This window comes from Culex quinquefasciatus, chromosome 3, assembly GCF_015732765.1.
Source record: "Culex quinquefasciatus strain JHB chromosome 3, VPISU_Cqui_1.0_pri_paternal, whole genome shotgun sequence".
NCBI classification, from domain to species: domain Eukaryota; kingdom Metazoa; phylum Arthropoda; class Insecta; order Diptera; family Culicidae; genus Culex; species Culex quinquefasciatus.
Genome location: NC_051863.1, coordinates 72523630 through 72545747, shown reverse-complemented (window position 1 = coordinate 72545747; position 22118 = coordinate 72523630). Strand labels below are relative to the sequence as shown.

Sequence of the window (22118 nt, the reverse complement as noted above, 5' to 3'; positions counted from 1 at the left end):
GTTGAAAACGCTTTTAATTAGCTTTAATTGAATGTCAAAGTTCTGACCTGCCAACATTAGAGCAGGGTGACCACTCAAATCCCATTTTCAAATTCCCGACTTTTTCCCGACTTTTTCAAGACTTTTCCAGAATGCTCAAATAATACGCATTTCTTATCTAAAGAATGATTTCAAACAAAAAACTTTCTATAAGAAAAGTCAATATTAACCACAAAAAAAATAAATGAATTTAAAAATAATCCAAATACAGGCCTTTTTTGTAAATACACAAACTAAACAACAATTTAAAAAAAACTTCAAAAATGGAATTTTATTATTATGATTCAGAGTAGAAACACAAACAACTAGTCTTTGAAAAAAATATCGAAAGTTCAACAATACTTATAACTTCCTTGTATTTTTTTAAATTGGCAAAAGTATAGTTTTTGATACTTCGTTTCATCTGGAAATGACAAAAGATCAAAGATAATTGAACTTAAAATGTTGTTCCTATTTTTAAAACTTCATCATCATTTGAAATCAGAGAATGATTAAAACATAATTGCTGATACTATTCATTCAAAGGATTTAGAAATATGTCAAGGAATTTATAAAAAAATGTTTTTGCCATGTTCCCTTTTTAATTTTGTAATTTTTGATATATTTTTTTTTTCAATTTTAATTTGTATAGTGGTCAGTATTTAACTGTTTTTTTCAATGAACATTCAGTTTGATATGATTTTATGTTTACCACTTATTTCAAGCAAAATGTTTGAAGAGACAATTTTTTTAACAGTTTCGCAATAACTCCAACTTTTTTGGATTGTTTTTTTTTTTGCAATTTCAAAATTTTCTTTATGTTTTCAAAACGTAAAAAAAGTTTTTAAGTTTTGGATTTTTATTTAAACAATTAAAAATATTTGCCAAAAAAACCATTGCCAAACTCAAGTTGGAATCTGTTTTCAAATATTCAATCTATGTGACAAAATGAAATAGAATCATAACTCTAAGCTGGCCATTAAGCTCTATTTTTATATTAGTTTATCATTAACTTAACCTCTTGTTTGATAACCAAAAATTAATAGAGATCAAATGATTCATGAAAAATATTATGAAGATCTGTGTCAAAGACTCCAATACTAATTAAGATTTTGAATGTTTTAAACAGCTTTTCCATACTCAAATATATTGAAATAGTGAAAAGAACCTTAAATTATAAGTATGTTACTAAAGTAGAATTGAGCGAATTCAATTTGAAAATTGCACAGAATATTACAAAATAATTCAAGTTAAAAAAAAATTTTCAAACAAGTTTGCTTAGAATTCCCGACTTTTCCCGACTTTTTGACAAAAAAATCATAAATTCCCGGCTTTTTCCAGATTTTTTGCGGATTTTGGCGAATTCCCGACTTTTTCCCGACTTTCCCGATTTCCCGACTTGAGTGGCCACCCTGTTAGAGGCACGCTGGAATTAGATGCTGTTCCTCTAGTCGCAGTTTTTCATTTTTTTTTAAATTAGTGCACATGTTTGCCCACTTTTGAAAAAAATATTTTTGAAAAGCTGAGAAAATTCTCTATATTTTGCTTCTTCGGACTTTGTTGATACGACCTTTATTTGCTGAGATATTGCAATGCAAAGGTTTAAAAACAGGAAAATTGATGTTTTCTAAGTCTCACCCAAACAGCCCACCATTTTTTAATGTCGATATCTCAGCAACTAATGGTCCGATTTTCAATGTTAATATATGATACATTTGTGAAATTTTCCGATCTTTTCGAAAACAATATTTTCAAAATTTTCAAATCAAGACTAACATTTTAAAAGGGCGTAATATTGAATGTTTGGCCCTTTTGAAATGTTAGTCTTGATTTGAAAATTTTGAAAATATAGTTTTCGAAAAGATCGGAAAATTTCACAAATGTTTCATATATTAACATTGAAAATTGGACCATTAGTTGCTGAGATATCGACATTAAAAAATGGTGGGCTGTTTGGGTGAGACTTAGAAAACATCAATTTTCCTGTTTTTAAACCTTTGCATTGCAATATCTCAGCAAATAAAGGTCGTATCAACAAAGTCCGAAGAAGCAAAATATAGAGAATTTCCTCAGCTTTTCAAAAATATTTTTTTCAAAAAAGTGCAAACATGTGCACTAATTTAAAAAAATGAAAAACTGCGACTATTTCCAAAAAGTCACCTAAATATGGATTTTACTTGAAAACGGTGCACTTTATCAAAATTTTACTAAAGTACTTTTTGATTGCAAATTTGATTTTACATCGAAAAATGAAGTTGAAAAAATTTTGCTACCAATATTTCGATTTTTTGAAAAAATCAGTATTGATTAAAAAATTCATAACTCGGTCAATGATTTTTTGCACAACCTGGAAATTGCTAAGAAAGTTGGCATTTTATGTCCTCTAAAACATATCAAAAAATGAAAAAAATTAAAAATAGTGTTTTTTTGCAAATCAAATTTTAGTGATAAAAAGTTAAATAAAAAATCACCAATTTTTTTACCGTGTATCATTTTTTTCCAGTGTAGTCCGTATCCATACCTACAACTTTGCCGAAGACACCAACTCGATTATAAAATTCCTTCAAAAGATACAGATTTTTGAATTTTCATACATCATTTTTGTATGGACAGCTGCGAAATTTGTATGGAAAATTATATGGACAAACTAATGATGCAAAATGGCTTCTTTGGGCATACCGAAGGCACCAAAAAAGTTTCAGTCGGATTAAAAAATACAAAAAAAATCGAATGACCGAAATCCTAGAGAACTGCTCAGTACGAAACGTCGAAAAATGAAGATAAAGATTATCCCGAGCAGACGGAAATAACTTGGGAAGGTCAGTTTTTGATATTGTGAGAAGATCGAAATATGTTATTGGGATGATCGGATTAGTTGTTAAAATTACAAAAATCAATAACAAAGATTTGTTCGAAGAATAACTTAAACTGTTATTATGTTGTTATTGCAATAACAAACCAATAACACAGAAGGAATCATGAAGGAATAACAAGATTTGTTATTTTGTGCGGAGAGGTGGAGCAGCATAATAACAAAAATGTTATTGAACTGGTATGTCTCCATAACAAAAAAAGTTATTGTTTTGGTTTATTTGTAATTTGCAAATAAACCTGCAGTTGCCATAACTCCTCTGTACTAGTCAGGGCTGCAGAGTCGGGTACCTCCAAGCGACTTTGAATCCATACTTTGAAGACAACTCCGACTCTGGATGCAGGATATGACGTCAACGACAACTTCAGCTCTCCAGAAATACCCGACTTCACAGATTCCGACTCCAAGTAAAAGTTGCTGAAAATTTGCTGAATCCGATGCAGTCTCTGAGGTCTCACTCCAGCTCGAACTTCAACGTCAGCTCTAACTTCCTGGCTCTGTGAAAATAATAACAGTTTTTGTTATTCACACTTCAAAAATTCTCAATAAATAAGTCAATTCCGTTAGGGAATATAACTAAATTAAAAAAAATTGAACTCTCAAAAGTTAATTTTATCGGATTAATTTTAGCTTGAAACCCCATTTCATGGTGAAATAAATGACCCCGATGAAATTGGTCAAAATTATTTCATAGTTCTAGCCAATTTTAGCAAAGTCCCTTAGGGGGTATATCAAACAATTAAAAAAATCAACTTTCAAAATTTCAACTTTTTAGAATAATTTAAGCTTAAGGACTCCATTTCACGGCCAAAATAATGACCCTGACGAAATTGGTCAAAATTATCCCATAGTTCTTGCCAATTTTAGCTAAGTCCTTTAAGGGGTATATCAAATAATTAAAAAAAATCAACTTTCGAAATTTCAACTTTTTAGAATAATTTTATCTTAAGGACCTCATTTCATGGCCAAAATAATGACCCCGACGAAATTGGTCAAAATTATCCCATAGTTCTAGCCAATTTTAGCAAAGTCCCTTAGGGGGTATATCAAATAATTAAAAAAAACATTTTTCAAAATTTTAACTTTTTAGAATAATTTTAGCTTAAGGACCCCATTTCATGGCCAAAATAATGACCCCGACGAAATTGGTTTAAATTATCCCATAGTTCTAGCCAATTTCAGCAAAGTCCCTTAGGGGGTATATCAAATAATTAAAAAAATCAACTTTCAAAATTTCAACTTTTTAGAATAATTTAAGCTGAAGGACGCCATTTAATGGCCAAAATAATGACCCCGACGAGATTAGACAAAATTATCCCAAAGATCTTAACATATTTAACAAAAGAAAAAATAATAAAAATAATAACAGATTGTGTTATGGACATTTCCTCATATTAGCGTGTTATTAAACATTTTCAATATAATATCACTTCAATACCAAATTTTGTTATTTTGTCAGAAACTGTTATTATTTTTTCTTCTTGAAGTTGAACTTCAGGATAAAATAATAACACTTTTTGTTATTTTAACAGGATTTGTTATTGAAATATTATTAATTTTGTTATTACCGTCTTTTGTCATTTCTTAACATCTCCGGCTCTGAATATTTAATTTCTTTTGAGTTTTGAGTAATGATTTTTAATTTTGTAAATCAAATATTACAAACTTTTTACGAAGATATATATCTTATATATATAGGCACTAGAATGTGTAACAAAAACTATTATTGGGGCTTGTTCTGGTGGGCGCCAAATATGAGCTTGATTGGACGTAACAGAAGCTGGAATTTAATCGGTAGAAATATTTTTTTTAATTTAAACATTCTTGGCGAAAATAAAAAGATAAGAACATTCCAAATTCAAAGCTTCAGAAATTAAAAAATTCGAAAAAAAATGTTTTAATAGTTTTTATACTAACAAAAAAAATCAAAATACATATTAATTATTTTTCGAAATTTCTAAAATCGTAATCGAAATTAAAAATTTTAGCAATCTGAAATTCAAAATACCAAAAATTTGGGTAATCGAAAATTTGAAGATTAAAAAAAATCAAAATTTAAAAACTAAAAAATATCAAATTCAAAACAATATTTAAAAAAAATCTCAAATCTAAAATGATTTTAGTATCCTTAACGAGCGGTTTTCCAATGATGGAAGACACAATTTTTTAAGAGCGGATACAGACATCGCTCAAGTATTTCAGAAAAAGAGCTTTCTAAAATCAGACTTTGAGTTCCGGGTTTTGGGCCAAAATTCAATCGAAAGAGCGCATTTAAACCTTCAATTTAGTACAGGGGTGACCAAAGTATGACCCGCGGGCCAAACGTGGCCTGCGAGGTGATTTTTTGTGGCCCGCGGGCCCATTTTGAATAATCATGTAAAATGGCCCTTTGATGCATTTGTAAGTGATTTTATAATTCCTAAAAACAAATGTTAAGTTTATGCATTTGTTTTGTCAACCTTTTTATGTTTTGTTAATATAAAACTAAATATTTTTCGAAACTTTGATCCTGATTATATGAAACAAATATTGTGTTGAAAAATCTATCTTATTGAAAGAATTTAGGTAACACGTTTCAATGTGATTGATTTTTTTTTTTAATTCAAGAAATTTTTTTTGGAAATGAGTTATAGAATTCGATTAAAACAGGGCACTGTAAAAATAGCTAAAATATAGGTATGTTATAATGCCAAAATCATTACGTACGATTTTTTATTGTGGGCCTCAAACTTATTTTGCACTAAAAACCTTCCAACTCGTGATTCGAACTCATAACGAGTGGGTTACGAATCTGATTACCTAGCATCTGATTAAGGCAGAATGATTTTTTTTATTTTATTTTTTGAAATTGGAGGAATATTTTTTGAAAAAATCAAGGCAAGAAAGTTGTAATGAAAAACAAATAAATAATATATGTGTTGCATATTTTTCATTTTCTGATTTAAATAAAATTTAATTAATTCATTGGGAGTTTTCTGTAAAAATCTATTTTAAAACAATATTTTTTATTTTCTAATATTTAAATGTCAAAAAAGTTCTGAAAATACCTAAAATTTAAAAAACTTATCCGGATAGTTGATTTTTTTCAGCTTTATAGATTTTTTTCTCGCTGGCCCGCAAGCTTATGTGAGCTTCAAATTTGGCCCGCCAATCAAAAACTTTGAGCACCCCTGAAGTAATAGGAATTTTTTGTGGGACGAATCCTCGCCGTGTACGATTTTTTTTTGGATTTCTGAGAAAGCGTTTTTCCAAAAGAAAACCTTAAACCTTTCTTTTTAAGAAAGGCAAAAAGCTTGAAACTATAGGTATTTTAAAGCTTTCGTTTATTTTTCCAAGAGTGATTATTTATGTTTTTACTCTGAATCAAATTATGCTTCCATTTATGAAGTGAAGTTGTTGTTACGTTTTTAAATAAAACTTTTTTTTTTCTTAAATTATTTTTATTAGGTCCTTTTAGGTGCTATGACCAAGTTGGGACCGAGGATCAGTAAAACAATATATAATAATAAAAAAAATCCTTAAATTCCATACTTGGAGATCATGTAACTGACGAGGGTTACTGGTCCAAGCGGGTCTTGCAGGTCTTGAACCTGTCGATGTACTCGGAGAAAATCCCCCACAGCTCAGCCGAACTGTAGAGTACCTCCCCGGCTTCCTTCTCCGTGGATCCACCGTCTCGGGGGCCACCTTGGCTGCTTCCTGCGGGTCGAGGGCGATCCTTGGATTTTCCGTCCGGAACTGCGCCCGGCAGCAGAGGGAACTCCGCCGGCGTGAAAGCCGGAACTGCTGGACTCTGCTTCTTTGCCTTCCTTGCCGGCGGTTTTGGTTTCGTAAATAAAACTTTCTGTACTTTGATTATTTTTTAGAAATTTTGTCCGTAAGGTTTATATTGACTTTTTTATAAAGATTTATAAAGAGTTTTTAAATTATTCTACAGGTAAAAAATGCTTATTTTTTATTAGGAACTGAAAAATTAGGGAATTTGAGCGGTCACCCTGCTTTAGAGTAGTTTAGGGATCAAGCTCAACAATCAAAAATAAAACAGCAACAACATTATTTTTAATGTGTGATTCGATTATCCTAAGTGAAATTTTGCCAAAGCCTTCGGATAATCGAGTCCGGACTGTACTTGGCTTGTCGTAGAGTTGCGCTAGCTCGTGGTTCATCCCTCTCCTCCATACATTGTTCCCACGCACGCCGCCAAAGATCGTTTTAAGCACTCGCCGGTCAAAAACTTTAAGCCCTTGTAGGTTCTCCTCAAGCATCGTCCACGTCTCGTGCCCTTAGGGGACCATCCATAAACCATGTGGACACATTAGGGGGGAGGGGGGTCAGTGGTTGTCCACGCTTCAGACAAAAAAGACGGAAATTGTCCACATGGTTTCTGAAATTGAGTATTTCTCATAAGAAAACGACGTTGATAGAAGACATTTGCAACGTTGATGCCAAACTGGGATTTCTTTGCCACGCACTACATACAAAAAAGGGTTAGCTTTTCGTTATTTTTATTTCTCCAAAATGGCGATGTATTAGCCATCGCCCTCAATAAAACATGTACTTAGGCGAAGCTTGCAAATTTGCTAGCCAACTCATCATAACAGGAATTTTAATTTCGACTCTTTACAATGCATCCTCACAATAGTATTTGTTAATTTGTAATATATATAAATATGCTACACACTATCACTCATTCGGTTACCGGTAACAGTACAAGCATCATTCCAGTTTTACTTTGCTTTGGATTTTTTTTTATTCTGTTTTGTTTATTTCTGTTAATATTTCTCTCCAGTAGAAATAAATACGGGGGTTTTTGTGTACGAAGTCTCTTCCCTGTGCAGGAAAAAGTCACACCTTTTGAACCATTCCATTCACTGCATTCAATTTTGCGGCTTTCGCCTCGATCGCACCGTGCTGCTGCTGCTGCTGCTGCTTCTAACGTTCTTCGGACGCGATCAAATCCTTTTATCCTGCGATGACTTGGAAAGATCCGCCGTCGGCGGTGGGGGCACAATACCGGGCGGAATATTCGTCGCCGTCGGACTGCTGGCGGTGCCGTTCTGCTGCTTCGACTCCTGGTCGGCTGCCGGTGTGCTGCTAATACTGGCCGACTGTTGCTGCTCCGCGGCTTTCCGTTCGGCGGCCTGCTGAAGAATGTACGCATCAAGAACTGAGTCATCCAGCTGGGACGAAAGAAAAGGTCAACTTTGGATTAGACACTGGGCGCGGGTCGATTTCGATTTTGATTTCTCGGTTTGGGGGGATGTGCAGTTTATGGAATGTATTTCAAGCAATGTTTTGACCTTCCTTACACAACAACATAGCGTCTCGCTGTCTAGAGACCGACCTTCGTTTCACCGGACTTTTTCGTCGGATCTTCCAGCGCGGTAAGATCTGTCGCCTTGTCCTCGATCTCGATCAGCTTCTCCTTTTCCTTGCTCTCGAGCTCCTTTTGCTTTTCCTTGGCCTCCTGGCTCTTGATGAGCGCCTTCTCGATCTTGGTCTCGGCCTCGAGCACCTCCTCCTTGTCCAGCATGTCGATCAGCTCGTCCACCTGCTTGGCGTTCAGCTGGATGTTCTCCTTGCCGATCGTTTCGATGACCTACGGTGAAGTAGAGAGAGAGAGGGAGAAAGCATGCAGTTAGCCACAAATGTTCTGGTGAAATGGGGGGAACTCTCGTTCGGAGTTGATGCGTTCGCGTACCTTCAGGACATCCTCAACCTTGATTTGCCCGTCATGATCGTCGTCGATTTTGCCGAGAATCTTGGAAATCTGGTCCAACCGAGAGTCGTCCGGAACTTGCTTGATCTGCGAGAGGGTTTGGAAATTTAGTAACAGCTCTACGAACTAGACTGTCGCAACAAACCTTCCGAATCGTCGACATCAGCTCGTCGATCCGCACCAGTTCCTCGCTGGCGCCACTCGCCCGCAGTGCTTCCTCTTCGGCGGCGGCGGCCTGTTTGCTCTCCTCGGTAGCGGCGGCGCTGACCTGCTCCTTGAGCAGCTTTTCCTTCTTCTCCAGATCGTCCAGCACGGTGTCCATCTTGCTGATCATCGAGTTGACCTTCTTGAACAGCAGCTTGGCGGCGCGCGACTCCTTGACCTGGGCTTCCGCCGGGGCCGCCGTGGTGACCTGTGGAGGGGGGAAACGGTTAGTAATGCGTTGATCTTGAGGGATTAAATAACTTACTTCGTGCAACTCCTGGACGTCCTCCTGGTAGTCGGCGATCTCCTCCTTCAGGTCCTTGATTTCCTCCTTCTCCACGAGCAGCGTCTTCTTGTCCTTGCTAAGCGTGCCGAGCGCATCGCCCAGCACTTCCAAGTCCTTGCTGGAGATTTCCTCCGAAGCGGCAATCACCGGAGCATCGACGACCGGTTTGACCAGCACGGCGGGTTCCTCCAGGTGGATAACCTTCTCCTCGGTGATGATGGGCGCCTTGTCGACCAGGATTTCGGCGATTTCCTTTTGCTTTTCCTTTTCCTCTTCCCGCTCTTCCTTGATCTTGCGCTCCTCCTCTTTGATGACTTCGATTTTGGTTTTGTTGTCGATTTTGCCCTCGCGCTCGCCGATGGCGGCCTTTGTAACGGTGGCCACCGAGTCGGGCAGGACGGAGATAGTGGCCTTGAGCTTGTCGCTGGTGGTGCCGTGCTCGGGAATCATGAGGGCGCGCGATAGCAGGAGCAGCGAGGGTGGGACCTTTTCGTTGAGGCTCAGGTTGATCCACTCCTGAAGTTGCGACTGGAGCCGTTCCTCGGTGGCGCCGTACGCTCGCATGCCACGCGCCCGACAAGCTGCCTGCAGCTCGGACAGATTGAGCGAGTCGACGCCCTCCTTCTGGATGGTGCGATCGTCCGCGGCAAGACTTCGCAGCTTCATCCGGAGCTGGAAGCGAAGCAACGTCGAGGTACCGATCGGGGACATTTCCAGCACCCGGCAGAGCGCCTGCAGCTGGGGCCGCGTCAGCGAGTCGAGCGTAATTTCGTCCTCGAACAGTTTTGAATATTTGATGATGTCCTCGTTGGTCACGGAGAACTCGTTTTCGGATTTACGAACTTTGGAGAAAAATTCACTAAAATCTTTAGCCGCCTGGGACCGGTGGTCCTTGCTCTGCACAGCCATGTCGTCCAAAGTTTTCTGCAGGAATTTGGCCATCTCAAGCTTGACCTTGAGGTTCTGCTTGATTTTGTCCTCGCGCTCCGTTGCCGTTTGGAACGTCGACGGCAGCATGCCCGGGAACAGCTTGATCGCCACCGGAAGCAACAGCTCCATGAAGGGCACGATGATAAACACCGAGAACGGCAACAGCCGGAACAGGTCACCGGTGGTTCGGACGAGCAGCCGGTGCTCGCGACGTGTCAGCGATTTGCCATTAAGTACTCGCCAGATGAGCTTCCGGCTCACGTTGAAATCGATAAACAGAAGCCGGAAGCCGTGATAGTAATGCAGCACTTCGGCCCATATCCGCTGCTTGAGGGTCTTTTTGACCGGTGCTGGCGTGGCCACCACTTGGCTCGCACTAGCCGACGCCGCCGATGCCGCTCCGGCTGCCATTTCAGGAGCTACCGGAGGTGCTGCAGCCGCTGCTGCCGCCGCAGTCTCACTCGTTTGCTGCTCCTTCTGTGTTTGCTTAATTTTTTGTACTGTAACTTCCACTTTGGACGACGGCTGGTCGTAGTGTATCGTACTCGTCGATATACACCTAATAGCACCACTATGACTGTAGCTGTACCCGAGCGCATCGAGCAGTGACGTCGTGTTGGCCGGCGAAACGGCCAGCACTGTGACGCCGCGGCCGCCATTCGACGTCGGGACGGTGCTGTAGCACTGCTGGTAGAACCCGGCCGTCCGCTTCGTCCGGTAGGTCACGAACCGGTTCCGAACACCCGCTGCAAAAAGGCGAGAAAACAAAACAAAAATAGAATTAGAACCACTCGCAATCGACACTTTGTAACGTCCTCCAACCCAAACTACCGGGCGCGGCAATGTGTCCCAGGACAATCAACACCTTCATCCTGGACCAAGTTCAAACCGGTTCGTTGGCCTGATTAGCGCGCGCGTGTGTTTGGCGTTTGTCGTGCAAATTTAAAATAAAACAACGCGCGCGTAGACTTGGCGACGCCAAGAAACGGAACGGAATTTTCCTTTGGCAAGCGCTAGTGCACACGTACACAAAGAAAGTTGGGGATTGGTACTGAATAGAGCAGTGTGGTGGCAGGTACGGGCGAGCGGTCATACTGAACTGAACGGTCTAAATCAAGGCTACCCGAACCAACCGACAGGTTCTGGGAAGAAAGGGCAAAAATAGGTCTCTAGCAAAAAGCGAGTGACAGCCGTCTACCAATACAGGCAATGGACAAGTGTATCGGCATCGTTGGTTGAATGCATACCAACCAATCAAAACAAACACTTTTACTAAACAACCTGCAGTGGGGTGTGTTTGTGCAAACCGGCTCAGGTGGGTACAAACACTTCTGCTATAATTAATTTTCCAGTGATATGTACATACTGGTGAGAAATGCTACTAAAAAAACTGAAATCGAACCTAGATCATCTCAATTACGGACTTCAACGTTAAGTATCGCGCTTTATGAGGTTAGAAACTCTAGCTTCTATCAATAGATGTACATGTCTAAAGCTGTTTAGAGATTGAATAGATGGATACTTGTACATGAATTCGGCTGGGATCTTGAAAAAAGAGACGTCACTAAACTAAGTAAAGCTATGTCAGCTACCTTTTTGTTTCAATGGTCTTAGTTAAGTTGCTCATCTTGCTTGCTATCGTTTGGTATTGGATCTCTAGTTGGATATCCCCTTGGTATCATCATCAAAGTTTTTGAAGTTATGTTTTGGGATGCTTTGGTTTGTTCTTCCACCTCCTTTTGCCACATCCAGTAAGGAATTGTCGCTCCACAAATAGAAGTCCTAAGATGTTTCAAAATTATCGAACATTGTGATGTTTTTATTGTGAGGCAATTTTTTGACAGATTGTTCCTTCCAATAAATAAACTTTGAAAAGCGTTTTATTTTCGATTTTAACTCTCGTTTCTCAAAGTTGAGCTTTCTCTGTTGTTCCTCTGAAGTCCGTATTAGAAGAGATTTGCCATGAGCGTCAATTTATAAACGAGGCATCATTATGCTAAGGATACAAAAATATCAATTGCAGAATTTGTTCTCCGATTTCTTTTCTTTCTTTTTAGACCACTATCACTAATATTGTCTTTCCATAACTTCAATGTAGTGAATAGCTGTAATTTGTCAAACATTTATCATTAAAACCACGAGTCCCACTCGAGGCTAACATCCATAAGCAAATCAACAATCAGCTGTTTATTCGCAAACCCGCACAAATACACCATCAACGATAATAAAGCAAGAAAAAAAAACATCTGATCGCCGGATCTCCACACACAACTACCAGCGCACCGCAGAACTGCACGACGCGAGACCTACATTTGCGGAGATTTTTTTTTTTTTTGGGTCAAACCTAATGTCGATGGTGACGCGTTCGCGGCGCAGATCACCGAATTATATTTAGCAAATTTTCCGCGACGACCGACTCACCGAAAACCGTGAGGAGCCGCAAGTGAGGAAAGGAGGCAAAGTTTGCAAATTTACCTTCAATGCATCGTATAGGTGTATGTGTGTGAGCGAAAAGGAAAAGTAGACACATCAAAAGGTTCGATGCATTCACGTACAAGGGTCAACCCGCGCGGGATCAGCCGCGTTGAGTGGCGCACGTGATTTACACATGAGTTAGTCATGCGAAAAGATGGGATTTTTGTTTCAATTTGAATGCGATTGCGAGGAAGCAGAAGAAATCGGAGAACGTATTCGCGACCTTCATCGTAACGCTTCGCGGCTTCCACGTATGTACAGTTTGAGTAATCAGCTGGTGATAAGAATGGTCAGATTTACCTCGGAGGCAGAAGTGAGTTTTCCAGTGGCTGGTCGGTGATTACGAGAATGGGAAACCTGTGTGATTTCTGGTTGGCAACATTCCTACAGGAACTCTTAAATTAACTTTGGTTTTTTTAAATTTAAAATTACTCTGCGAATTGTTGATTGTTATTCAATAATTCATCACAACATTTGTAGGTTAAAAACTTCCGTGGCTCAGAAAATTTTCCCAACTCTGATGATTTCACACCGAAGACAAAGGGGCACCACAAATGAGTAATCCCAGAGCTGTGAATCCAAACAGCAAACAAAATAAAGCCAAACCTTGCACGATTTCACAAGATTCTCTCTAATTGTCGCTTATATCGCGCAAGAAAGGTAATACCCCTTCAAACCAATCGCCTACAAATACACAAACCTGCTGAACCACACTGATCGTACGATTGCTCCCCGCGTGCGAAAGTCACGCGTGCCAAGAACTGGTTTTTTGCGGTACTTTTAAAACATTTAAGGATCTACACTGCAAGCAAGCTGGTAGAGAGAAGCAATGTGGATTCGGAGCTTAAGCGCATGTTAGTCCGATGTGCATATTGATCATATCCATAACCTATCCAATTATCGCCAGAGTGACGATGGTCGGTTCTCCCAGTAGCGCGTGCATTCGCCTCTCATTCTAAGCTGTACGTACTCCACCGTAGATCGCTCGTAGCCCCTTTCGTTCGAAAACTTCAAGGGTTCGTTCGTCCAGATCTCATGTCATCTGCAAAGGTAGTTAGACTGTCTTGTTGCATATCGTGCCTCTCGCCTGTCTGTACCCGCTCTTCGCACAACTCCCTCAAAGCCGATGTTAAATAGCGCATGGGATAAGCCGTCAGATTGTCGTAGCCCTTGGTGCGTCACATAGTCATTCAGAGCGAACAGTCCAAAGAAAATTCATTTCAGTTTTTGGCTCCATAAGGTTCCATTGTTTACTCTATATTCCGTTAGCTGTTCGCGGTCGACTGGATCGTGCTGAGTCATTGCTTGACCACGAATCTCCTTGCGTACGGTGTCAGTAGACGGCAAAGACTCCTTCTTTACCGTCTCCAGATCAGGCGACGGAAACTGTTCGTCAGCAGCGGTTGCGGCTATCAGCTTCATCGCATAAGCTGCTTTCTTCTGGTCAAGTAGCCGTTGGCACTCCTCGTCGAACCAACACTGTTTTCCGATTAGGACAGTACTACCTAGCGCACCTTCAGCGGCACTGCCGTATTCTGCTCCATCCATCGTTGAGCGAGACAGTCATTGGTGCAGCTTTGAGTGCGTGCTTGCACCAGGTGGTTCGAGTGGAAGTCTGCTTCGCGATACGTGCGGATATTCCGTATGTCCGAGAAGAATCGACCGTCGATGAGAACGTGAGAACGATTTGTTTTAGTTCGTTGGTTAGGTGATGTCCAGGTGACTTTTTAGAAGTCTTTTCGGGGGGAACTCTAAAAAGTTGATGCGGCGCTGGCCAGTGTTGTTTGTGACGATCTGGACTTCTGCTCCAGCTTCGCGTAGAACGCTTCCTTCACGGCATCGGATGATTCGTCGTGTGGGCAATGCACATTGAAGATGTGATAGTTAAAGAAACGGCATTTAATCCTCAATCTACACATCCGGTCCTTGATCGGCTCTCAATCTATCACATCTTGCCCAACACTATGACGCCGGTTCCCAGCTTGTATTCGGCTCCGCCACTCTGGTACATGGTGAGCTCCAAAGCATCATCCTCCCTCATCTTCGCTCCCTTCCAGCACATCTCCTGCAGTGCTACAACATCGAAGTTGCGGGGTTTGAGCTCGTTCAACTGAGCGTATTCATACCCATCGAAACGTAGCGATCTGCAGTTCCATGTTCCGAGTTTCCAATCGGTGTGCTTTTCGTGCCTAGGTCTATGCCGTTCGTTCCGGATCCTTATCTCTTCTTGATTGTTTGTAATACCATTTAAAATCCATGTTTCTGAACCGCGTACTGCACCTGGCCACGTTATGAACAACCAGAAGCCTTCTCCATCAGTCATTCCATTCCTTCAGTGTGTTTTCCTTCTAGTGGAACATAATCCTTTCCATCTTTGAAGGGAAAAATAACTGATCCATTGATTTTTTGTTAAACTCTGATTATTCTTTGCTAAAGTTATAAACACTTAGCACTTTTTAAATGCGGATTTTGATGAAATTTGATAAACCATTAAAAATTTTCGATTATATTATCAATGTAAATACGCCAAACTGGCGATCACACACCCGCCTTTATCGACAGCAGCACCACACTGCCTTCGCCTTGGCTTTCAATTTCACCGCAAGAGCAGCGGAATTACATCAGCAAGCAAGCCGCACACACCCGAATTGGCATAAATCTAACTCTGGGCGGCACACACATGGCAGTCTTCACGCCTTCTTCACTGACCATGTCCAAGGGTCGCCCCGAAACGGATTCAAGGGAATCGTTACGTAAAACCCCTGCCCTGCACTTTGCTTATCTATTTCCGCCTTCCCCCAGTTGGCCACGACCACGAGCAGCGAACGGATTGCTTCGATTGAAGGGACGGCGACGATGATGTTATTATTGTTACTCACAGCCAAAGCGATGGTACTGATGACCCAGCCCGAGCACCTGCCGGGGCGATCCTCGGAGAAATGCACTCATTCTGCGACGCAAACGGTTCCGGAACAATTACGTCGTTGTGGAGCTCGCTTTTTTAGCATCCAATCACAGCCGCCCCGGAAAAATGCAACCTTTTGCGACGATGTAATAACACGCTCACACACGCACACTTGGCCCTTTTTTTCCTTTTTAAAATTTCGATTTGTTTTCCCCGCCGCGGTAAATGCTCTCAGAAATCGCAATCGTCACAGTGGTTAAGTTTCGCTAGCAGTTTCCACACCGAACGGGACAAATTTTCCATGTCCGAGCAAAATTTGAAGCTCACACGCGAATTTTCTCCGGAGACGTCCGACGGGTCGCCGTCCGCACTTGCGATCTTACGATGATTGACTGACGGCTGATGTCATTCGGCGACGACCATGACAGAACATACATTAAAATTTTTGACGGAACATCGTACGATGCGCGGCCCGGTGCGAAAAGTGTGGCGATTGAGAAGCACAAAACAATCTTGCAGATGGCAACACTGCCCGCTCAAAGTCCGCCGCGGGGTTTTTGAAATCGAAAAGGCCTTTTCACTAGCTCGTTTGACAGTTTCAAAACGAAACGATGTCGGTTTGCCAGGGGCAGGTAAAAATAAAAACCGCACAATTTGCTGCCGTTTTCTGATTGAAATTGTATAGAAAATACGTAATTTGAATGTAAATTGAGTACAGTAGTTGTTCGGTAACTGGGCTGAGAACGTAGCCCAGTCACCGAATGTTGCTCGTTAACTGGGCTGAACAAAAAATAACGAGGGGACCACCGATGCATAATATTTTCCAGATGAAATATAAAAATAAAAGTTACTCAAATTTATTTACAATGCTTACTTTTCATATTTCTTTAGTTGTAACTTGAAATTAAACAAAAGTTTGAAAAAAGTTTTTTATTTATTGAATATGATAATTGCATCCATTAACCCCTCGGTCATTTTGGTTTGTTTTGGTTTTTTGACGTTTGTCTGCTTTTTAACTGGGCTACGGCCCAGTTATCGAGCGCCCAGTTAAAAAGCAGCCCAGTTAAACAACGCCCAGTTACCGAACAACTACTGTAGTTTCGTAAGCTGGGATTAAAATTTCCTTTCCGTCGTGCCTAATATGAGCCAATAATTGGAGCTTGTTATCATAAATCGATGCGATTTTGTTGCCCGAAATTCGGTTGATCGTTGGAAGTCAAAAACCAAAATGAAAACGAAGTTAACCAAAGTAGGCTGTGTGTAAAGAAAAGAAAAACAGGATCAAAACTCGGCAAGTTTGTGTGCAGCAGCAGCAGGTGCCAACTGCCCAGCAATGTTGTCCGATTCGGAGGAATCCATCCGGCTGGACCAGGAGATTGCGAATCGGCTGCAGAGCGAACATCCGGAGCAGTATGTCACCCTGGTCCGGATGCACCTGTCCTTCGAGCTGGACCTGAACACGGACACCGAGTAGGGTTGCTTTGGTTCGGTTTTTGACGGTTTAACGAAATTTGTTGTTGTTTTTTTTTTAGGAACGATCCAACGAGCATCGACAAGATCAAAAACAAGAAATGGAAAGGGTTCAACAAGAAGGCGAAAGGCTGCACTTCGACCAAGTCGACGTCACCGGAAGAGACCAAAACAAGTCTAACGAAGCAGAACATCCGAGATGTGAAGCAGCTGATCAACTTCCTGGTGCAGGAACAAAGTAGAGTGGAGTTGAGTTTGGTGTTGATTTGAAAGGTTTAACGTTTTAATTTTCTATTTCAGATATATCTCAGGAAGGTATCTTCCGAAAAACCGGTTCTCTGAGTCGGCAAAACGAACTGAAGACCGCTCTAGTCCAGGGCATTTCGATAAGCCTTGAGAAGGGTGATTTTACCGCGCACGATTGTGCCAGCGTGCTAAAGAGCTTTCTGGCGGACTTGTCGGAGCCGCTGCTCACGGAGCTGTACTATCCGGCGTACTGCCAGGTGGCCGAGTTCTGCCATTCCAAAGATTCGCTGGCGGTTCGCGAAGATCGGCTGCTGAACGCGATTCAGCTGCTGTTTTTGCTGCTTCCGAAGGAGAACAACATTCTGTTGAAATACCTGATTGAAATGTTGTACAAAACCATCCAGCACGAGACCACCAACAAAATGTCCGCGGACAACTTGGCGACGCTGTTCACGCCCCATCTCATCTGTCCGCGGAAGCTCTCACCCGAGGCGTTGCATGCGACCGCCCAGCAAATGTGCGGCATCATCAGCTTCATGATCAAAACCGGCTCGCGGCTGTTCCACATCCCGCCGAAGCTGGCCACCGACATCCGGGCGTTCTTCGTGGATCGAAAGCGCCGCCAAACCATGTCGCCCGAGCACATCCTGAACGAATCGATCACGTCGGACTCGGTGGCCAACACGGTGTACACGTTCGTCGATCGCAAAAAGACGGCCGAGGCGCACAAGGCGAACTCGACGGAAACGGAGCTGGCCCAGCTGTACGCCCACATCCAGAAGCTGCCGGAGTCGTCGCGGAAGAAAAAACTCATCAAACATTTCAACCGGCAAAACGGGCAGGGAACGCCGCTGCAGGTGCTGATGCTGCGCGAGAAAAACTCCGGGTCGGCAGCCAAGGGTTCGAAATCCATTGGGGACTCCATCAAGCGGCACATTTTCCACAAAAGTCTGATGTCCAAGACCCCGAAGCGGAACAGTCACACGCCGGTGGGCTTTCAGGTGAGTTGTTGAAGAAAAAGCATCTTGTTGTAACATCCAAAAATATCTATTCTTTTTCGCACGCCAATCATGTTGTGACTAACGCATGTGCCCTCATCACACGCTCCCCTCATTCGCTAACCCCTAAACCGCACGCAGACCCCCAACGGAACCATCTCCAGCGTTCCCAAGCAACGGGTGCTGTTCCAGAGTCCACTGTCGTCGTCGTCATCGGCCGGATCGAGCTCGTCGCCGATGCCGGGCGGAAAGCGGTGCTCCACGACATCGACCACTTCTTCGTCTTCTTCGGACAGCGGCGGCGATTCCGGATTGCGACCGGCCATGCGGAGAAGCGCCAGCAGTGTTTCGGCAGGGTCGTACCGCTGTGAGACGACGCGCCGGACGGTCGAATTTGCCGAAGCCATCGGTGAAGAGGAGGCGGTAGGTGGTGCAAAGAGGTGCCGACTGGAGGACGAAGAGCAGCACGAGGATGACGAGGATGTGCTTGAGCCGGTTGATGACGAAGATTTCGTTGAACAGGATGACGACGATATTGGGGAGGAGCTGCCGGGCGAGACGCTGAGCGACACCGAAGAAGACCGGTTCTGTAGCCCGGCGGCCTCGGCGGAGACCGGTCTCAGCGACAGTCGGTCCAAGTTCAAGTCGGAGCCCAATCTGAGCACGATCGTGCACGAGCAAACGCGCAAAGAAAAGAAGATCTCCTTCCTGAAGAACAAACTGATCAAGGGCGTTTCGATGGGGAACCTGCGGCTTCCGTTTGGCGCCGAAAGTCGCTCGGCAAAAAAGACCTGCTCGTCCGCGTCTTCGCTGCTCAAGTGTTGCTTCGAGGATAGCTTCAAGGATGTCGTCGGCGGGAAGAAGCCGTCAATCGCGTCGATAGCGTCCCCCGATTGTCGGTTGATTGCGGCGACATCGTCTTCGTCGTTGTACGGCGTTGTGCAAAAGTCGGAAGACTTTGACCAGATTAATCAGATGATGAACGAAAATCTGGACACCAACTGGAACGTGGGCTATCTCACCAGCACGCCGGCCATCAGCGGCCGGGACTCAATGTCCCCGATCACCAAGTCGACCCAGCGGATGCCCAAATCGATGCAGGTTTGTAACCGTAGAGTTGTGCAACGAAATTTCAAAATTATTTTTGCTCCGATAATCACGCGCGCATGGCTTTGATCATTGTAACGTAACAGCTTGAAATCCTTCCCGAAACCAAAACCACTAATCCATTCTCCCGCCACAGGAATCGATTATGACGCCCCGGTCTCGCAAACCGGTCATGTTGCTGGCCGGCATGAACGCCCTCGATCAGCACGCGACCTCGTACGCGCTCAGTCAGAGCAGCTTTTCCAGCTTGCGCGAGGAGGACGAAGAGGACTTCGCGGCCGCCGAAGGGGCCACCGTCAATCCCACGTGCCACTCTCAAGCCGCCGCACCGGTTGCGGCCGCCTCGTCTTCCGAATCATCTTCCACGACCAAGACCGGCCAGGGAACCGACGAAGAGGCCAGCTCGCTAACGAGCACGTTTAGGTAAGAGAAATCCACAAATTTTCCAACCAAACGTAACTGACTTCAACCCTTTCCAGAGAGTACCTGCTCAGCCGAAGCGTCATGACGGACAGCCCGGCAGATCTTTCCTTCTCCAGCCAGCCGGACGACTTCGACTCGAGCGGAGCCGACCGGATCGAGGACCTGAACGAGTCCAAGATGAGCGAAAGTTTGCTGTTTTGCCTGGACGGAAATCGACCCCCGACGGAAGATGACGACGACTCCCAGGTTACGCTGGTCAACGGCCGGAACGAGCAGGTGGGACTGCCCACGACCGAACTGGACGAAACCTCCCTCTGAATATTGGGGCGGTGAAGAATTTCAACCGGAAATTGGTCGAATCAATTTCCACCCAAACTTTTTCCCGCGCGCGCGCTCTCACGCAGTCAATCAAATTACGAAAGAGTTTTAACGGAAACGTTTTTTTTTTATTGTTGGGACAAAACTAACTTTTAAGCATTCGAACACGATACCAATATAGATTTTTATTAATTATTATTGTACGCAAACGATATTAAAATAAACGAACAAAAAAAACCTGTTCTCTCGATGAGAACGTATAATAAAATGCCTTCTTTCCCGCCCTCAAAACTCATCCTGCGTCAGCTCCGAGTTCACGTTCAGCCCTCGCTCCTTCAGCGCCTTCGAAATGAGCCGGTGCTTTTCCTGGCGCGCTTCCTGCTCCCGGCGTTGCGCGTCCAAAATATCGTCCACCGAGATCTCCTTCAGCGGCAGGTTGTTTTCCTTCTCGCGGTCGATCTCGCCCAGCAGCACCACGTTCTCGCCCCGGATGATGAACACGCCCCGCTGGATGTCCCCGTACTCGTTGCCCACGTGTATCCGCTCGATCGTGCGGTGCAGCACCAGGTTCGCGAACTGGTCCACGCTGCGCAGGTAGCCGATCAGCGTGCGCCCGTCCCGCAACAGGACCATTAGTTTTTCTGCGGAGAAAGGGGAGTTGGTTGAATGTTGTTCCGTTTGCCGGTCCATTCCCGAATGCTTACTGTCCACTTCGTCGAGCAGGTGAGCGGTGCCGAAGAGGGGGTTTTCCATTTTGCTCTTTAAATGCTTGTGCTTGGCGTTGTTGTCCTAATGTATCGAAAAGTTGAACTTATCCTAAATTATCGTAAAATACACGGAATAATTGAAACTTCTGAGTTAAAAAGTACAACAAAATTGTTGAGATTTTTCAAAGTTGGATAAACAACAAATCTGTTTGACAAGACCTGTCAAACATAGAGCGTAAACAAAAAAAGCCTTTTCGCCCCAGTGCACTGGAAAAAAGTCCAAATTATAGCTTAGGGTGATCCAAATTGATTACAGTCTGTTATGAAGTCGACGCCAACATTTCAAAAAGCATCAAGTACAAACCATGCAAGGGGTTGGAAACTCTTAGGGCTATAATTATTATGCTAACCAGTATATCAAAATATATGTTAGTATACTTATTATTTCCTTTACATACCGCCAGTATACTTACAAATATACTGAGAGTATCATAATATACTAACAGTTTATTGCTTTTCGGTTAGTATACTAACAAGTATACTGGAATATCGTTAGTATACTAAGTATTCCTAAGTAATATTAGAGTTTCCAGCCCCTTGAAACCATGCGTATGAATGTTGAGCATCATTTTAATATAAAAGCAAAAGAAGATGTCCTAAGATCAAATTCATCTTGGACGAGCAAGAGCTTTCCGCCATTTCTTGGCTGGGGAAATTGAACAGCGTGGCGATTGGCGAGCTGCAAGCTGCCATTAATAAAATGGAACCGACAGACATCTTGCCGAATCCGAAAGGGTTCAAATTTACGGCTATCGATCAGATGTGCTTGGACTGCATCGTCGAAGCAGTACAGCAGAAGGGGGTTCATTATTTTATCAAGATTGATGACGTGGTCCACCCTCAATCCCAGCAGTCAAGCGTATCGGGTTTCGTTGCTGATCCCACAGAACTGGAACGTCTCGTCGAAAAACTCGTCGCAAGCTTCAAGCCGTAAGTAGAAAAGATACATCTATTTTGAGTGTATTTCTTTTGCTCTGCTGTTTCTTTTCGTCAAATTCTGTTTCACAATACGACGATGTTAAATTTTGTTAACACTTTACATATTCTTACAATTTCAGGAAACAGTCCATCAATCTCGCCATCAATATTGATTGCAGTCAAGTTGTTGCTAGCTTGGCCAAAATGAGAATCAGAATCAGCAAAGAACCTAACGGAGACCAGCTAGCCGGAATCGAATGTTATGTTTGCAAAAGTATGCAAAAAGCAGTGCGTCGTCCGAGAGGCGGATGGGCTGTATCACTTCTCGAGACATGCTGCCATGGACTATGGTCATAGTTCACAGGACGCTGAACCCCCGCAGAAAATTGGTGAGTTTTTTTAAGCACCTATAGCGATTCCACGTCAAACCAGCAGGATTAAAATCAAAAGTGCTCCGATTTG

The 22118-nt window shown here is 42.8% G+C and overlaps 3 protein-coding genes across 6 annotated transcripts; 1 reads left to right on the top strand and 2 right to left on the bottom strand.

Moving 5' to 3' along the window:
* Window positions 1–7378: 7378 nt before the first annotated feature.
* On the bottom strand, window positions 7379–15819 carry LOC6041568 (mitochondrial proton/calcium exchanger protein). Of its 4 annotated transcripts, none has more exons than XM_038259142.1 (6): window positions 15384–15819; window positions 9079–10775; window positions 8755–9021; window positions 8592–8696; window positions 8235–8489; window positions 7379–8070 (listed from the first exon to the last, which is right to left on the bottom strand). In XM_038259142.1, exons 1-6 carry the CDS (start codon window positions 15451–15453, stop codon window positions 7843–7845), a joined length of 2622 nt encoding a protein of 873 aa, XP_038115070.1. In that variant the 5' UTR covers window positions 15454–15819; the 3' UTR covers window positions 7379–7842. The 4 variants fall into 4 exon arrangements, with proteins under 4 accessions (XP_038115070.1, XP_038115073.1, XP_038115074.1 ...); XM_038259145.1 differs by having other exon boundaries at window positions 7379–8034; XM_038259146.1 differs by having other exon boundaries at window positions 7379–8031.
* Window positions 15820–16420: 601 nt separating this feature from the next.
* Window positions 16421–20006, top strand: LOC6042260 (serine-rich adhesin for platelets). The gene is made up of 6 exons (XM_001851346.2): window positions 16421–16879; window positions 16942–17117; window positions 17180–18126; window positions 18265–19224; window positions 19367–19653; window positions 19710–20006. Exons 1-6 carry the CDS (start codon window positions 16743–16745, stop codon window positions 19969–19971), a joined length of 2769 nt encoding a protein of 922 aa, XP_001851398.2. The 5' UTR covers window positions 16421–16742; the 3' UTR covers window positions 19972–20006.
* A 115-nt stretch (window positions 20007–20121) lies between these two features.
* On the bottom strand, window positions 20122–20901 carry LOC6042261 (U6 snRNA-associated Sm-like protein LSm1). The gene is made up of 2 exons (XM_001851347.2): window positions 20676–20901; window positions 20122–20612 (listed from the first exon to the last, which is right to left on the bottom strand). The coding sequence occupies exons 1-2, from the start codon at window positions 20722–20724 to the stop codon at window positions 20257–20259; spliced, it is 405 nt and encodes a 134-aa protein (XP_001851399.1). The 5' UTR covers window positions 20725–20901; the 3' UTR covers window positions 20122–20256.
* Between the last annotated feature and the right edge of the window lie 1217 nt (window positions 20902–22118).

What these genes read in the sequence shown, in the direction of transcription:
- LOC6041568 (XM_038259142.1), bottom strand. Translation starts at nt 15,453, where the DNA reads ATGAGTGCATTTCTCCGAGGATCGCCCCGGCAGGTGCTCGGGCTGGGT. An exon ending in TGATGTCGACGATTCGGAAG is followed by an intron (nt 8,697 to 8,754) that starts GTTTGTTGCGAC and finishes ACCCTCTCGCAG; the next exon opens with ATCAAGCAAGTTCCGGACGA. An exon ending in AAAAGTCCGGTGAAACGAAG is followed by an intron (nt 8,071 to 8,234) that starts GTCGGTCTCTAG and finishes CTTTCGTCCCAG; the next exon opens with CTGGATGACTCAGTTCTTGA.
- LOC6042260 (XM_001851346.2), top strand. Translation starts at nt 16,743, where the DNA reads ATGTTGTCCGATTCGGAGGAATCCATCCGGCTGGACCAGGAGATTGCG. An exon ending in ACACGCCGGTGGGCTTTCAG is followed by an intron (nt 18,127 to 18,264) that starts GTGAGTTGTTGA and finishes AACCGCACGCAG; the next exon opens with ACCCCCAACGGAACCATCTC. An exon ending in GGATGCCCAAATCGATGCAG is followed by an intron (nt 19,225 to 19,366) that starts GTTTGTAACCGT and finishes CTCCCGCCACAG; the next exon opens with GAATCGATTATGACGCCCCG.
- LOC6042261 (XM_001851347.2), bottom strand. Translation starts at nt 20,724, where the DNA reads ATGGAAAACCCCCTCTTCGGCACCGCTCACCTGCTCGACGAAGTGGAC. An exon ending in CCTGCTCGACGAAGTGGACA is followed by an intron (nt 20,613 to 20,675) that starts GTAAGCATTCGG and finishes CTTTCTCCGCAG; the next exon opens with AAAAACTAATGGTCCTGTTG.